At 55.7% G+C, this 14,612-nt stretch overlaps 6 protein-coding genes across 6 annotated transcripts; 3 read left to right on the top strand and 3 right to left on the bottom strand.

Moving 5' to 3' along the window:
* Nucleotides 1–17: 17 nt before the first annotated feature.
* Nucleotides 18–987, bottom strand: PUNSTDRAFT_65327 (uncharacterized protein; the record flags this gene model as incomplete). The annotated part of the gene is made up of 6 exons (XM_007382422.1): nt 18–151; nt 222–414; nt 471–515; nt 580–727; nt 813–834; nt 912–987. 6 exons carry the CDS (start codon nt 985–987, stop codon nt 18–20), a joined length of 618 nt encoding a protein of 205 aa, XP_007382484.1.
* Nucleotides 988–1,384: 397 nt separating this feature from the next.
* On the top strand, nt 1,385–2,457 carry PUNSTDRAFT_142852 (Phosphoadenosine phosphosulfate reductase thioredoxin). The gene is made up of 3 exons (XM_007382421.1): nt 1,385–1,850; nt 1,915–2,280; nt 2,334–2,457. The coding sequence occupies exons 1-3, from the start codon at nt 1,440–1,442 to the stop codon at nt 2,382–2,384; spliced, it is 828 nt and encodes a 275-aa protein (XP_007382483.1). The 5' UTR covers nt 1,385–1,439; the 3' UTR covers nt 2,385–2,457.
* Nucleotides 2,458–2,658: 201 nt separating this feature from the next.
* PUNSTDRAFT_85436 (ribonuclease III) lies at nt 2,659–4,943 on the top strand. Its single transcript, XM_007382420.1, has 9 exons — nt 2,659–2,800; nt 2,865–3,105; nt 3,160–3,203; nt 3,265–3,347; nt 3,397–3,410; nt 3,552–4,106; nt 4,172–4,312; nt 4,370–4,814; nt 4,865–4,943. Exons 1-7 carry the CDS (start codon nt 2,784–2,786, stop codon nt 4,211–4,213), a joined length of 996 nt encoding a protein of 331 aa, XP_007382482.1. The 5' UTR covers nt 2,659–2,783; the 3' UTR covers nt 4,214–4,312; nt 4,370–4,814; nt 4,865–4,943.
* Nucleotides 4,944–5,086: 143 nt separating this feature from the next.
* PUNSTDRAFT_119797 (cyclopropane-fatty-acyl-phospholipid synthase) lies at nt 5,087–7,412 on the bottom strand. Its single transcript, XM_007382419.1, has 12 exons — nt 7,211–7,412; nt 6,991–7,150; nt 6,919–6,935; nt 6,805–6,863; nt 6,594–6,755; nt 6,522–6,544; nt 6,285–6,471; nt 6,041–6,229; nt 5,860–5,981; nt 5,675–5,805; nt 5,412–5,623; nt 5,087–5,358 (listed from the first exon to the last, which is right to left on the bottom strand). The coding sequence occupies exons 1-12, from the start codon at nt 7,272–7,274 to the stop codon at nt 5,347–5,349; spliced, it is 1,338 nt and encodes a 445-aa protein (XP_007382481.1). The 5' UTR covers nt 7,275–7,412; the 3' UTR covers nt 5,087–5,346.
* Nucleotides 7,413–8,466: 1,054 nt separating this feature from the next.
* On the top strand, nt 8,467–9,658 carry PUNSTDRAFT_112761 (uncharacterized protein; the record flags this gene model as incomplete). The annotated part of the gene is made up of 4 exons (XM_007382418.1): nt 8,467–8,550; nt 8,606–8,687; nt 8,739–9,368; nt 9,399–9,658. 4 exons carry the CDS (start codon nt 8,467–8,469, stop codon nt 9,656–9,658), a joined length of 1,056 nt encoding a protein of 351 aa, XP_007382480.1.
* A 2,282-nt stretch (nt 9,659–11,940) lies between these two features.
* PUNSTDRAFT_64829 (TFIID-domain-containing protein) lies at nt 11,941–13,235 on the bottom strand (the record flags this gene model as incomplete). Its single annotated transcript, XM_007382417.1, has 6 exons — nt 11,941–12,380; nt 12,441–12,528; nt 12,576–12,718; nt 12,775–12,982; nt 13,037–13,123; nt 13,179–13,235. 6 exons carry the CDS (start codon nt 13,233–13,235, stop codon nt 11,941–11,943), a joined length of 1,023 nt encoding a protein of 340 aa, XP_007382479.1.
* Between the last annotated feature and the right edge of the window lie 1,377 nt (nt 13,236–14,612).

Here is a 14,612-nt window from a genome sequence, read left to right as displayed (position 1 = left end):
CGGCAAGCGCCGACACCTCAGGCAGTCACCTTGTTTGCAAGCCAATCATTCCACTCCTTCTCGCCCCATGAGCTCGAGACCTCATTGGCCAGCACGCCATCCCAGACCGCGGAAGGAGAGACATGAATGCCATTCTGACGGCTCACTTTGACTGCATAAAGAGTAGCACGCATCCTCAGAAAACGCGTAGGATGAATGACGACGGCGGCGGCGCAACTCACCGGTGTACTTGAGGTCGTCGGTGACGCCTGTGCCTCCGTTCGGCGTCGTCTTGAGCTTCAGCAGCCCGGCGAAATCGCCTGCTGCACTGGACCCGATCACCTCACTCGCGAGCGCGGCGAGCTTCTCGCGAATCTGAAGGGGTGTCAGAGTGGAGGCGGGGATATCAAAGTATTCCTCCTGGCGCTTGAAGAGCTGTAGCTTCTGGTCAGTACCGTTGGACGAGGTCTGGCAAACATGGAGACTCGTACCGCGAGCGAGAAGGGCCAGAAGTTATGGGGAGAAACCCGTGCGACCTGCGATACATACAGAACGTCAACAACGTTATGAAGTGTGGACAAGGCCAACTTCACTACTCACCGCGAGACCGGCTTCATGCACAAACGTGGAGGTGGCGTGCCATGGCTGCACCTGGGGCCGGAAGATGACCTTGACCTTGCCGTCGTACTTGCCTCCTATCTCGAAGAGGGGCTTCAACACGCCGTCGATAACACGGGAGATCTTGGCGCTGCAGATAGTCGTTTTCCGTTCCAGATAGCGGTAGTCTCGTGAGCGGATCCTGGCCTTATCTCTCTAAAGACGTCTGATCTCACCTGAAGGGACAGACATAATCCACTGAGGGGCGAGGCCGCAAGATACGGTGCTCAGTTTCTGTTCTGGAACGGAACTCTGACGGCGAATCAGAGACGTACGATAGAATTCGAGAGTGTGCGGTGCCTCTTGTTTGCCGATGATGATCAAGGGACGAAGGGAGGGTTGCAGGGCCATTCTTCTACGCTGATAACAAGTGGGTATGGAGGCAACAAATTCGGGCGGGAGGGCAGCTACGCGTCTACCGCAGATAGCTTATATTCAGGACCGAAGAACATGTCATTCGCAGTGACGCCATATCAATCCATCATGCTGCAAGGCTATCAGCTCAGAATTGCAGTATGGGGATCACAGCGAGAACGTGCACTGTATCCGCGCTTCTCGTTTCTCTTCTAACTTCAGACCTGAATTCATCTTGCATCCTGGATTTCACGCCCCCTCGAGCCGGACGGCCATCGCTTTTGGAGACCGCTGAGAGGTCGATGATATAGACGATGCTCACCAAGCCAGTGCGATTCTGCGATGGCGCAATGCTGACCCTCGCTCAAATATTCCAAGCAGCGTGCCGGCCTCAACGATCTTTGCACCCCTAGTTGACCCCCTCTCCATCCCTAATCCTCGAATTCGCGATGAGTTCGACGACTATCGACGATCTGCCAAAGCCCTTGGTTGTACCTCTCTCGCAAGAGCAACTGGATAGGATCAATGCTTTCCTCACCCCCCTCACCCCACAGGAGATCCTGCAATGGGCTCTCGAGTACCTCCCGAACCTCTATCAAACGACCGCGTTTGGATTGACCGGTCTGGCCGCTACGGACATGCTCGCGAAGCTGACGCCCCATCCGCCGCCCCTGATCTTCATCGATACCCTATACCACTTCCAGGAGACGTACGAGCTCGTGGAGGAGGTGCGAGAACGGTACAAGTCCGTGATACACATCTACAAACCGGAAGGCTGCGAGACCGTGAAGGACTTCGAGGCCAAGTACAGCGAGCGGTTATGGGAAACGGACGAAGATACCTACGACTTCGTCGTGAAGGTGCGCACATGACCCCCCCCCCCTTCTTTTGGCCGACGAGATCGTAGCTCAGACGCTGGCGCAGGTGGAGCCCGCGAGGCGTGCGTACGAAGAACTGAATGTGCGATCCGTTATCACGGGTCGGCGGGCCTCGCAGGGGGGAAGCCGGGCCTCGCTGAGACCGCTGGAGGTGGACGAGACCGGTCTGGTCAAGCTTAATCCGCTGTTCGCGTGGAACTTTGAGCTGGTCGAGTGGTACATCAACGAGAACAAGGTGCCGCGGAATAAGCTGCTCTCCCAGGGCTACAAGAGCATCGGGGACTGGCACAGCACGGCCAAGTCGGGGGCTGGGGACGCGGGGGAGCGTGCGGGGCGGTGGGCGGGCAAGGCGGAGAAGACGGAGTGCGGGCTGCACAAGGACTACTTTGCGATGAAGGCAGCGGCGAGGAAGGTGCGTGGCACGGCGTGTGTGGGGTGCGCGACGGGGCTGACGACGACGGGCAGGCGGAGAGGGAGGCGAACATTACTGGAGGCGAGGCACGGGAAGCGGCGTAGCGGGTTGTTTTACGTTGTTGTTCTGGCACGGCTTGTATTGTGCTCGATTTGGGGAATAGATTACCAAATGCGTGATCGGCGGTCTCTGCGCGCGGCCACCACCATCGACCGCAGACGCAGACGCAGACGATGTTAGGACCGTGGGTGCTTCCCCGGGCCGTGCGGGGGACCCTGACATCTGTGAGAGGCCCATCGAGCGTTTATAGACTCGGCCAACATCGCATGCGCTACACCACTCCTTCGCTGTCGCCCGAGGATCCTCCCAACGCTGATCCCCAGCGCCCTTCATCGCGCCCGTTGGAGCACGACCCAGCCCCAGCCCCAGCCCCCCTCGATCCCTCACCTCCCCCGAGTACCAGTACCAGCACCAACTGGGCACCGACCGCCGCCGATTTCGCCATGCTCGTCGCTCTCAGGTCCGTCACGCTCCCCGTCAATCGTCTCTGCCAAACGCGGGTGCCCACTTGAACTTTCCATCAGGCCAGACTTTGGTCCCGCGGGACTCCCGCCTCTGCCGATCATACACAACGCCGAGCTGCGCCAGCAGGCGCTCACTCACCGCAGCTACGCCTCCCGGCCGGCCCACGTCTTCGAAGATCGCCTGGACGACCCGAGTCCAGACAATGAGATGCTCGAACATCTCGGGGACACCGTGCTCAATCTCGTCGTCACCCAAATGCTCCGCGAAATGTACCCCTGCCTTCGGGTTGGCCCCGCGACGGTGCGTGCGACGGACGAGACACCCCATTGGGATCCGTTGACGAACCGCTCCCAGAAACTGCGTGCACTTCTTGTCGGGAACGCCACCTTGGCCTCGCTGTGGGTGCTCACAACACTGAATTTCGCGGCCGAGATCTAATCTCGGGGGTTATTACGGCAGAACGATGCAATACCGGATCCAGGACAGACTGATTCTGCATCCTGCTCAGGCTATTACGTTGCGAGCGTCGCCCAAGATTCAAGGTGAGATCCGCATCGTGTTCCAAACGTCTGCTCATGTCAATCTACTCAGCGGACGTCTTCGAGGCGAGTGACCCTTTGCAAAGCCCAGGCTGCGTTGGCGCCTCCTGTGATACGGCACGCCTATTCTTCTGCGCCATCTCATAGGGGACGCCGATATCATAGCCTGGATGCGCTTCCGTGCGATGTCCTAACATCTTTCCCCAGAGCTACGTTGGCGCACTATACACCGACCAGGGACTGGAAGTCGTCAGAGCCTGGATTTACCCGCTGCTCGAGCCGTACGCCATCGAAGGCTACAGCATCGTCCGCGCCCAGCACGGCCTCCCGCCTCTCGAGCCCGCGATCAGGCCTACCGTGACGGCCTCCTCGACGTCGTCATCATCGATGACCTCTCCGGCGCTCACCCCGCCGTCCACGCCCCAAAAGCCCGCCCACACGAGCGGGTATATCACCCCGCCCTCGCCGCGACAGGCGGAGGGCGGCTACCTCCCGCTCTTCAACCAGCACATGGCACAGCAGGATAAAAACATCGAGTGGGTGTTCACGACGGCCAGCACGACGGCGGAGCCGGGCGCGACTCGCGGGAACCCGATCCGGATCGACGTGAAGGCCGTACGGCGGACCGCAAAGACGACGCCGGTATGGCACGTCAAGGCGATGCTCGACGGCAAGTGCATCGGGCGCGGCAGGGGGCAGACGAAGAAGGCGGCGAAAAACGACGCCGCGAAGCGGGCTCTGATCGAGATGAACGTCGATTTCGTGCGTATTCCTCCCACATCTGTTTCGTCACTTCGAGCCCGTGTTTGACCGACGATGGGGTGCAGTCCGAACCGACACCCGTGAATGATGACTGGTCGATGACATAGCATTCGCTCCTGCTCGGACGTGAAGGTCTTGGTTGATATGGTATGGCTTACTATGGATACATCGTAATGGTGATAGGTGATAGGTGTATTTATACTGTGCTAACGCAATCTTTAATGATCGATTCACCCGCCCAAGCGTAGAGTTAGACCACTCACAAGTGACGGATCAACGCCCTCCTATTCGCCCAATGCTGTCCACAGGAGGTGCCCCCCAGACCAGGGTCTTCGACGCCGGGTCGAGAGCGGCAGGATAATGCCGTTGGAGGAGGGCTGCTAGCACGCCTCTAGGCACAGCCGTAGTTTTCGGTGCGGGTGACGCAGCTTCTTGCGTTGCAAGGGGCGTAGGCCCGACAGAAGGTGTCGGCGCGGTGGTGTCCGCCGCTGCTGTGCCGGAGGTTCCAGACGAGCTGCTCGCGTCGGGGTTTGCGGGTATTGCACCGAGCGCCTTGGCCTCTTCATCGATATCGTCGAAGACGTCTTGCTTCACGGCGTTGATAGCGTATGCGTAGACACCTGCGACGAACGCGGTGATCACTAAACCGGTGACCACGTTCCGGAACAGAAAGGGTCGTCGGGCACGCTGGAGCCCCGGGGACATGACCTGACAGGGTTTGGTGGACCGGTCATTGGCTACGGAGGACGACTTCTTACATAGCTTTTGGGTCTGTATGACCGCTTCACGGTCTGTGGCGATATGTAGCCTCCCATGGCGGTAGCGGCTGAACAGGCGAAAGACCCGCGCGCTCAACCGAGTCCGCACTGCCACTGGAATAGGAGGAGGACGATACACCGCGCGGAACCTCGTGGCTCTTCCAATAACTGCAGACAGGCGCACATATCGTGCGATATATATTTATATATATGTGTGTATACGCTGGCTCTAATTGCCAATCGTCGGATGATAATGAACGAAATATAAACATACAGAACACGCCCGTCTAATCGCCGAGCGTGGTTACATGCTGAGATTGTGATAGCCCTTAGTGCCATATATAATGTAAGTCCAGCATCATGCCTTGAGAAAACCGAAGTTAAAACCAGGATCCAATAAAAAGTTTTAAGTCTTTCGCGACGCAGTAGTAAGCGGCGTATACACGTATTGCATGTAGACTGCCGGGATTGATGCCCAAATATCACAAAGTCATCTGACGAAGACGTTGTTCAGCTCAGCACCGCACACGAAAGGCATGCAGCCCACCTCCCGGATGAACGTGAGCATATGGCATGTGAGATACCCGCTGGCGAAGCCAGCTTCCGCCGAAGGGAAGAGGTACAGCCATTTACGCTTGAAGGCTTCGAACAGCTTGCGATCCGTCTTGAACGCAGGATGTTGCTCCATGATCTCTTCCTCGATCTCAGGAACGAAACGCAAGAAGCGGCGATTCCATTCCCTCAACGTGCGCGCGTAGTCTAGGAGAAGTCAGTCACAGCACCATCTCAGAGAGCGCTCAGTGAACCGACGTTGGCCATGATTCTCAATTTCGTCCAGCTGCAAGCGACCTTTCGATCCCGCGTTCGCAGCCTGCACGAGCGCGGTGGCGCTGGGCAATGTCCCATTCGGCCACATGTAGTAACGGCTGAAGTCGGGGGTCCTACGAACGTCGCGATCAGAATATGCTTCCTCTTCTGCAGAGAAGCATTCGTACTGATAGGTAGTGTACTTTGCTTCTGAGCACGTGGAAGAGGTGATGACCGCTGCTGCGTTCTTCGACTTCAAAGCCCAGTCTATCAGAGAGAAGTATTTTTCATAGTGGGTCGGCCCCACGTGCTGTTGCGAATGTCAATACGTCAACACACATCACCTTCCATGATAGCAACGAGGCATACCTCAATCATCTCGACGCTCACGAACGCATCGAAGGCTTTTTCGAAAGATGGTGGAAGTTGACGATAGTCAAGGAGGTGAACGTGTATGGAGTCTTCCAAGCCAGCGGCGCGGATACGTTCTTCTCCCAGTTTCTTCTGCTCGACGGAGAGTGTGAGGGTATCCACGGTGCACCCAAGCCACTGAACGGCCTATCACAGCGTTCAAATCAGCCACAGCTCGCGTAACGCTGATGAAGGTGCTTACCTCAATAGCTAATCCACACCAACCAGATCCGAATTCGAGTACGCGGTCGCCACGCTTCACTCGTGCCTTGGTCAGCACATGCCGTATCTTCCGTTTCTGGGCGGCTTCAAGCTCTAACAGATCACGCTCGCTCTGCAGATCGCCATTCAATCCCCCTTCCGCATCGGTCCACAATGCGCAGGAGTACCTGAAGAGAATGAGCGCAAGCAAGACACGCCTCGAGACTCAATAGCTTACATCATTTCTTTGCTGAGGAAAGCCTACAACAATGATTAGATTTGTCTCAATGGCGACCGGATCTGAAGCTACCTGGAACATGGCGTTCGAGCCATCATAACCAGCCACTGCGTTCAGCTTGGCACGAGATACCGACTGTCCGAAGAGAGCGCTGGTGTACTTGTAACCAAGGGCGAAAGCCTGGAAGAAGACGGTTGATAGCCCTTCGAGTCTCGACGCATTGTTGATCCAGATCTGTGCGGAGTTGATGAACATAAAATGAAGGCAAGGAAGTAGGGCATACATCACAGATCGCGCGCAGATCATCTGTTTCGAATTCACCGAGCATGTAAGACTCTGCGACTACGGGGATCATGTCAGTCCCACATTCTCGATCAACCCAGGGAAACGTGCTGACAGCCTAAGTCGCTCGAACTAAGAGATGACAGCTAAGCATCAACGGCAGGGACCGAGTGAGATCTAGACGTACGTGAAGATACGCCACCAGACGGTATCGTTTTTCACGACTATCCGGGCAGGGCGCTTGGTCTCCTGAATCTTGCCGAGGACGACCACCGAGTCGCCTTCGATGATCTCGAGTGCGCCAACCTCGACTCCCTGGCCAAGCACAGATAGTAGGTATTCGCGGGCTATACACCCAAGGATCGGTCAGAAGGGGGCAACGTTGAGTGTGCATTGCTGCCACGCACCGAAGGCAGTGCCGCGTCCACGCAGGGAGAGGGAGGGTATCGAGGACTTGACGAGAGGTTGCATGATTGAGGGCTGCAGTTCGCAGGGAAAGGCAGAGTGGGGAGACCCACCCGACCGGCCCTCGTTTATACCTCCCGCTGATCCAGAGACAGGTCATTTTGATTCAGCTCGTCTCAACAACGTGAGCATTTCAGAGGGATATCGTGCGCAGTGGCCCCCGGCCCCTTCCGGGAAGATTTCGGCATGTCTGATAATATAATATTGGGATGAGCCAATTATATTTAGCGAATCGCCGCGAGCTTGCGAGCTTCGAAGGCCCAACAGAACTGACGCAACGTTGCAGTGGCGACGTTCCAAGGGAAGGATACGGCATGTCCGCATAAATCTACAGCGGCGTTACCCGAGGGTCGTTCGGTTTGCAGATCGGTTGCCAAGAATCCCGCGTGGACGCTGTATGAGTCTGTTGCACCGAGTCCTGCGTATCCACGTGTGATACAATGTCGAAGCTTGGGATATCCAGGCTCGCCGCCACGAAGCAGAAGGCAAACATCAATGATATCAAAGGCACTGCTTTCCCGCGGCAAATCTGAAATCATTGTCGGTGCCTTTCGTCCACGTGCGCAACGTCGATGGAAACTCGGGTTCGCGAGGAGCGAGCTCGTCTCGAATCTCAGACGTCTGGAATCCAGATCACTCATATGTCCTCGTTATTGTGCTGTGATATGAGCTCCTGGTGACTCAAATAACGGCTCAGCGTTCGTTTCACGTCTAAATTCGACCCTGAACAAAGTCGCTTGCGCATAACGCACGGCCACGGGCGACAATTTCCACAGGAATATGCCAATGCGGAGTCACCTGAGTGCCGAGCCGCTGTGGATGAGTCGCCGTGCCTCCACTGGTCTAAGATGTATTGCCAAAATCACGCTCGTTCGGGTAAAGCGTTAGCGAGGATAGCCATCTTTCATTGGAATCATTGCTGTAACACGAGGCGCAGCGGTGGTGACGCGCGCAAGACCCTGGGGTCAGCAGGAGGCAAACAACGTAAGGAATCCCAGCTCGGAACGACTGGCGTGCGGCAGTAAAGTAGAGAGTATCGTGTTAGAGACGGTAGGCAGCACGCTAACGTACGCGTACGTAAACACAACGTCGCATCCTGGGCCTCACTCGCGTATTTAGCTTCCAATGGGCATCCAAGCCCGCCAGCCTCATCTATTGCTTTGATTTGTCGGCGCAAACGGTGGCCCGAGTAGCGTTCATGCCTCAACCATCACAATCGGTCAGGGTCGTGGTGAGGTTGCCGTACGACCGACCGGAAGAGGCGGTTCAAGACCCTCCCACAGTGAGTTTGGCAGATCTCTCTCGGTGCATGGGTTTCATCCCCTCGTCAAGCTCAGGTTGAATGGAACACAGAGAAGGAGAATATACTTTGGGAGGTGATTGCGCGCTCGAGGGGCCCGGATAGCGGGGTCACTGACTGCAAGTACCTCATCCCGTCTGCGTTGCTGGTAGGCTAAGGTTGCTCTCCAGGGAAGGGGCTGGCGGCTCATCTACAAGTACCGTTGCCTTATCTGTTGTTCAGAGCTCAGACGCGATATGAAGAGGATTTACGGGGACTACAAGGCATTCGCGGCGCTCTGCAACCGCTCGGTGTTCAGGCCGCAAAGCAAGTGGAGGAGTTCCCTGCCATCACTGAACGACCGAACTTTCTCCGCAAGGACTCGTACAAAGCGGGCAGCCCCGTTAAACTGACCGGTTCGACACGGAACAATACTCCTCTCAGTGTACGGGCGCGCTTGAACTCGCTTAACGCTCAGTCTCAGCCGCGACCGAAGAAGGCGACCTCGTCCTCAGCAATCACCGTCAAGGGAACGATCCCTCGGCGAGCTAATCCCACGCTTCGCGCAACGTCTCCCTCTACCTCTGGCTCGGGCTCCTCGGACGAATCAGAGTCGGAGGCCGTGAAGGCGGAGGAAGCGGAAAGGGCGGCGGAGCATGATACGACGCTAGAGCGGAAACTTAGGGATTTAGAAAGGATGATGACGAACGAAACGCTGGGGCTCGTGCAGTCCTCGCAATTCAGGACCAAGGACAACCCAGTCGATCGTGGCAGAACTAGCCTATCAAGCTCTGCGAAGCTCCCTCATTCAGATGGGTTTCGTACGAATCCTAACATTCCACATGAACCAGCACGGAGCGAAAGCCTCTCCAGCACCGACTCTCCTCGAGGTTCGATCCCAATGATACCTTCGCCTCCCTCGGAGTCGCAGCGTTCCTCGCCAGTCAATATACATCCTCGTATATCCCCTGGGAAGCCGTCCAGTCCCCCCGCGGTTTCCCCTCGTAGCGCTCGTAGCGTCCGCCATCACGCTCTCATACGAGCGAGTACGAGCGAACAGGGCAGCACCCATGGTTCTTCAGCATCCAGCTTTAGCGACATCAGCGGTTAGTCCATCTGAACTAGGCTAGCCGCTCTCTGTGCTCATGGTGCCTCAGACATGAGTTTATCATCCAGTGCACTAGGAAGCGAGATTCAGTCCAACATGCGCACTGGCTCACGAATGTATGTCCGCGTCGCATCTCTCGCGCCGTTGGAGGCTAACTGAGGCCCTTCAAGGTCTGCATTGCCCAGAAGTCGTTTCTCCAGTCGAGCTGGCGGAAGCTAAAGTAGTCGGTGTCTAATCAAGTGACCGTGTCTAGCCTTCGACCGACACTCGCGTTTTGTGCAGATTTACGCAGCAGGTGACTGCGTAGTTCTGATTTCGTGATCTTCCAACGTTCCCGCATATTCTGTACGTTACTGGAACGAATCAATCGTGGTGGTGACGCGTCGCGTTTGTTATGATGACCACTCTGTGTTTGCGCATCTGTGCCGGGCTGTAAGCTGGAAGAGGTGCATGTGAGAACGAAACCATTCACGCCACTCACCTTCTCGACACCCCTCTGCATCGGCCTCGACTACAACATGCTCCTTACTTTTGTGAACGATCTTGGCCAATCTTTCGTCGTGGAGATTGACCCAGACATGGAACTCGAGAATGTGATGGCCCTCCTGGAAGCTGAGGTATATAGCCCCAGCCTCGCTACGACCGCTCTTTACATAGCTTTTGGCCAGTCAGGTATACCGGTGACCGAACAGAGCATTCACTTCGAGGGTCGCGATCTCCGTGAGGTCAAGTCGACGATGCGGCAGCTCGGCGTAGGCAACGATTCCGTGCTGTTACTTCGAAGGAAGGTGGCTGTAGCGGGGAGGTATGCGTCTCATATTCCATAGCAGGAGAGCAATACTGAGTTATTGTCTCGATTGAAGGGCGATGGAGCACGACAGCGAGATGATGCGGCTTCAGCTGCTAGGCAATCCTGAAGCGATGCGTCAATTAGAGCAGGCGCGTGCACCCTCGCTCAGCTGTCATCCTCTTACTGACTTGCGCACGCACACCTAGGTGCAACCGGAGCTGGCAGCTGCTGCGCGCAGTGACGGAGCTCGCTTCGGCGAGCTCCTTCGTCAGACCGCCGCGAGGCAGGCCGAGGCAACAAGGGCTCAAGAACGGGAAATTGCGGCCTTAGAGGCTAATCCTTTTGACGTGGAGGCCCAGAGGAAGATCGAGGAGCATATACGCCAACAGGCCGTCATTGAAAACATGGAACATGCTCTGGAGTACTCGCCCGAAAGCTTCGGTCGGGTAACTATGCTTTAGTAAGCCCCATATTCATTCATGGTGTGCGCACCTTTTGAATGTGCGCATCGCAGCATCGATGTCGAAGTAAACGGGCATCCCGTCAAAGCATTTGTGGATAGCGGGGCTCAGCAGACCATCAGTGAGATATCTCATCAGTCAAGGTCTCGCTATTTCTGACGGTGCGCAGTCAGCCCTGAATGCGCAGAAGCCTGCGGGTACGAGCACTTGTTAATGTCGTGCGTCTGAACTTAACAGCTATCATGCAGAATTATGCGACTCCTTGACCGTCGTTTCGCTGGTATGGCGAGAGGTGTCGGCACCGCGAAGATATTGGGACGTGTGCACAGCGCGCCGCTGAAAGTTGCTGATCTCAATCTTCCGTGTTCGTTTACTATTATGGAGGTGATTTGCCTCCAGCTCTCGTCCGTCGGAATTGGACCCTTACTTTCCCTCAGGGCCGCGAGGTCGACCTTCTCTTTGGGTTGGATATGCTGAAAGCACATCAAGCTTGTATCGACCTCGAGAAGAACTGCTTACGTATCCGCGGCCGCGAAGTGCGGTTTCTGGCAGAGCACGAACTACCAGATAAGGCCAAGGGCCTAGAGGTGACAGAGGATCCGCCTACCTCGGCCCCATCTCTAGGTGGTGGTCCGTCAGGTACTTCCCCGCCTTTCCCTGGCGCGGGTAACGCCCTCGGTAGCGTTCCTGCGGCTGGACCATCAAGAATAGCGTCGACGCCCCAAGCTGGATCGCGCCATCCTGAGTCCGCTATCTCCACCCTCATGAGTTTAGGCGCGACGAGAGAACAAGCTATCAGTTCATTAGATGCTGTAAGTACACACGTGAATCGTTGCACTGTGTCTGCTGACATGCGAGTAGGCCGGTGGAAATCTTGATGTGGCAGCTTCCCTGCTGTTTTGACAGGCTCGGGATCGTGCGTTCTCTCTTGGAAAAACGATGTTTACAATGTAGCGATACAACATGGGACAAGTAACTAAATGTACAGATTATAGTGCAACAACGCATAGATCCATGCAAAAACCGGTGTCCGTTTAGATAAGACTGACTCTAGTCCGTATGAGACCCCCTCGCCAGTTCGTCATACCTGCAGAGCGATGATGTGCCCAGTCGTTCTGCATACGAGCGAATGCATCCTGAATATGTTCTGGCTGTAGAGGCGTGCGTGCTTCCGGAGGAGGTAAGAATAAGGAGCACGATGGAAGTGTGTATTCAGCATCGTCATCGTCATCCCTCCGACGCTTGCTGGCGGACTCGATCGCGCCTGATGCAAGCTTTCGCTTCCCTAATACTGGTGTCGGCGCGTGATTTTCACGCAGATACGACTCTTCGAGGGACTTCTTGACCTCTAGCCCAGCTATTGTTAGAGAGCGGACCATTTCGAAAGCGAGGAAGCCAACGATATCGATTGTATCATCACCGGCTTTCAGATCAAGGTGGGGCGGCAAATTGAGAAACTCCCGAAATCGTTTCGCTGGTATACCGAGTGAGAACTAGCCAACAATCAGCACAGGTTATGTGGTCTAAGGCTGACCTTTGCGATATGTGAAAGAAGCTTGTCGACAGTCCGAGTAGTGTTGATATTCCTCTCTGGTCATCTGCTTGGTGGCATCATCCGCTTCCTATCACCGAATTGAGGTCCGTCATCTCAAATCAGCACGGAACATACCTTCAAACGCTGAATGGAGGCTTCGTGTGCTTCGATGTCGTCCTCATCCTCTTCATCGTCTTCCGGTAGTACCTCCGAATACATGGTAGCAAGCTCCCACGGTAACTTGATGGTGATCTTTTGCGCTTTGGCGGTGAGCTTGTCTGTGGTCATTCATGTGAGCCTGGGCACACAATGAACAGTAAACGTGCATGTTTACCGTCTGCCCCATCCTCCAATACTTCGACTTCCACCCCGCCACCAGCGTCACCACCAGAGTCTTTCGCGTGTTTGCGAACATCTTTCCATGATAGATACGTTCTAAGCCGATTGACCTTTGCACGGTCGTGTCTTATAAGGAAGATAAGGTCCTCTGCGGTAAGGTAACGGGCACCACGACGGACAGCCAAAGCGCGAGCTTGCACAACCTACGAGGATTGAGCGCCAAGCGGGTAATTCTGAGCGCGAAGATTCGGGCTTACAAGTTCTATGATCTGACCACGGACGATATCCTCCACCAGATTGACGGTGTCGATATTTGGGTCTTGTACCTCCCCAAACACGAACATCTGAGGTGTATTTGAGTACACGAAGATAGGCTTTCTGAGTATGTTGCAAGATAACCATTTGTGATATCTCTTGCGTATACTTATATTCCCTTATGCCGTTGTCCAGCGTCATCGTAGCTCGTTTGCCCGCCATGGTGAACACGGGCTTCAAGTTCGGACTCCTCGGAGTCGGAGGGAAGGGGCAGAGTGACAGCGGCTGCACGTGATCGCGAGCTGGAGTGCGATGGACCTAGTGTTACGTGCCGGTTCTGCCGAAGGCTGAGACCGAGAACTTCTTTCCTTTTCTAGCATCCGGCGCTGATGCGCCTTTTGACTGTTTGATCCTTTTACTCCACTTCCATATGCTCAAGGGCTCGCGACGAGGTATAAAAGACAAGCAGCTTCGTCGCGAGGACCTTTACCTTTTGGTTTCGTATCTTACCTCGAGTTGCTCAATCGAGACGTGAACTCTCTCTTGTTGTGCCGCTCGAGAACCTTACCGTGTGAACGCACCTTAGCCTTATTCGGCTTTGCCCGCGTCACATATTTTTGAGAGTGTTTCGTGAGTAATCCGTTATCGCTCGTCGTCGCTAACCCCTCTTCGATAGGACACTATCCGGCTTGATCACCCGGGTACACCTTTGCTGAGGACACAGTGATTGCGAGCACTCCTAGCTACGTGTTCTATTTCTTTATCCCTACACGCTGAGTATGCCTGTGTCTAGGGATGAGCTCACGGGTCGCTGGACTCGTAATGACCGTAGGGTCGGCGGACTAGACAGAGTCCCCCGACCCGAGTCGGATATCAACATCAACGCGGGCGAGGCGGTTGCCTCTGACCCCGTTGACTCATCTCCGTTGGCGGGCGAGACTGGAGCTACGCACCGCGGAGATGCCCCGATGGCCGGCGATCATACAGGATCGAGCCTCGGGGCCGTTATAACTCAAGGTTTGCTGCCCGCTTACCTTGATGCTCCCGCGCATCGCGAAGGATCGCGGTTGGTGAGCACGACAGGGCTGGTGCTCAAGGACGAGCCACGCAGCCCGTCTCCGTTTGTCATTGGTGGATTCGGTGGGGCGTCGAGCGACGACACTGGGTCGTGGTCTAGAGTACCTCGTAGACGTCGGAGTGCGTCTCCCGTACTGTCCAAGCGTAGCGTGATAAGCAATAATAATAGCTTCGCGTCGCTGACTAGTTTACATGACACGTCTCTCGTCGACCAGGAGGATGGCGACGAAATGGTAAGCTCTCCGGTCGTGCTCGAAGAGCCTCGTACGCCGAAGAAGCCTAACAGCAAGCAGCTGGCCTCTGAGAATAGAACGATGAGTGACGCAGAGTTCGATGCGTTGCTAGAGACGCCTACCCCGGTGGATAAGGGTAAAACTACCGAGCGAAAGGGGGCGAGTAACGTTCAAAGCAAGGACACGCCTCCCTCTGGTAACCCCGGCAAGGACGCCACGACAGAGTTGAGGTACGCCGGCATTGGTGAAGAAGAACTTGACGTCGGAG

The sequence above is a fragment of the Punctularia strigosozonata genome, assembly GCF_000264995.1.
Source record: "Punctularia strigosozonata HHB-11173 SS5 unplaced genomic scaffold PUNSTscaffold_4, whole genome shotgun sequence".
Lineage (NCBI taxonomy): Eukaryota > Fungi > Basidiomycota > Agaricomycetes > Corticiales > Punctulariaceae > Punctularia > Punctularia strigosozonata.
Note: the sequence above shows the minus strand (reverse complement) of the source record. Positions and strands in the feature narration are given on the sequence as shown.

Coding starts and splice junctions, on each gene's coding strand:
- PUNSTDRAFT_119797 (XM_007382419.1), bottom strand. CDS start 7,274: ATGCAACCTCTCGTCAAGTCCTCGATACCCTCCCTCTCCCTGCGTGGA. Junction 6,230..6,284: donor GGTGTGGATTAGCTATTGAG/GTAAGCACCTTC, acceptor ACGCTGTGATAG/GCCGTTCAGTGGCTTGGGTG. Junction 5,806..5,859: donor GCAAAGTACACTACCTATCA/GTACGAATGCTT, acceptor CGACGTTCGTAG/GACCCCCGACTTCAGCCGTT.
- PUNSTDRAFT_142852 (XM_007382421.1), top strand. CDS start 1,440: ATGAGTTCGACGACTATCGACGATCTGCCAAAGCCCTTGGTTGTACCT. Junction 1,851..1,914: donor CCTACGACTTCGTCGTGAAG/GTGCGCACATGA, acceptor ACGCTGGCGCAG/GTGGAGCCCGCGAGGCGTGC. Junction 2,281..2,333: donor TGAAGGCAGCGGCGAGGAAG/GTGCGTGGCACG, acceptor GACGACGGGCAG/GCGGAGAGGGAGGCGAACAT.
- PUNSTDRAFT_85436 (XM_007382420.1), top strand. Junction 3,204..3,264: donor AACGCCACCTTGGCCTCGCT/GTGGGTGCTCAC, acceptor TTATTACGGCAG/AACGATGCAATACCGGATCC. Junction 4,107..4,171: donor TCGAGATGAACGTCGATTTC/GTGCGTATTCCT, acceptor GATGGGGTGCAG/TCCGAACCGACACCCGTGAA.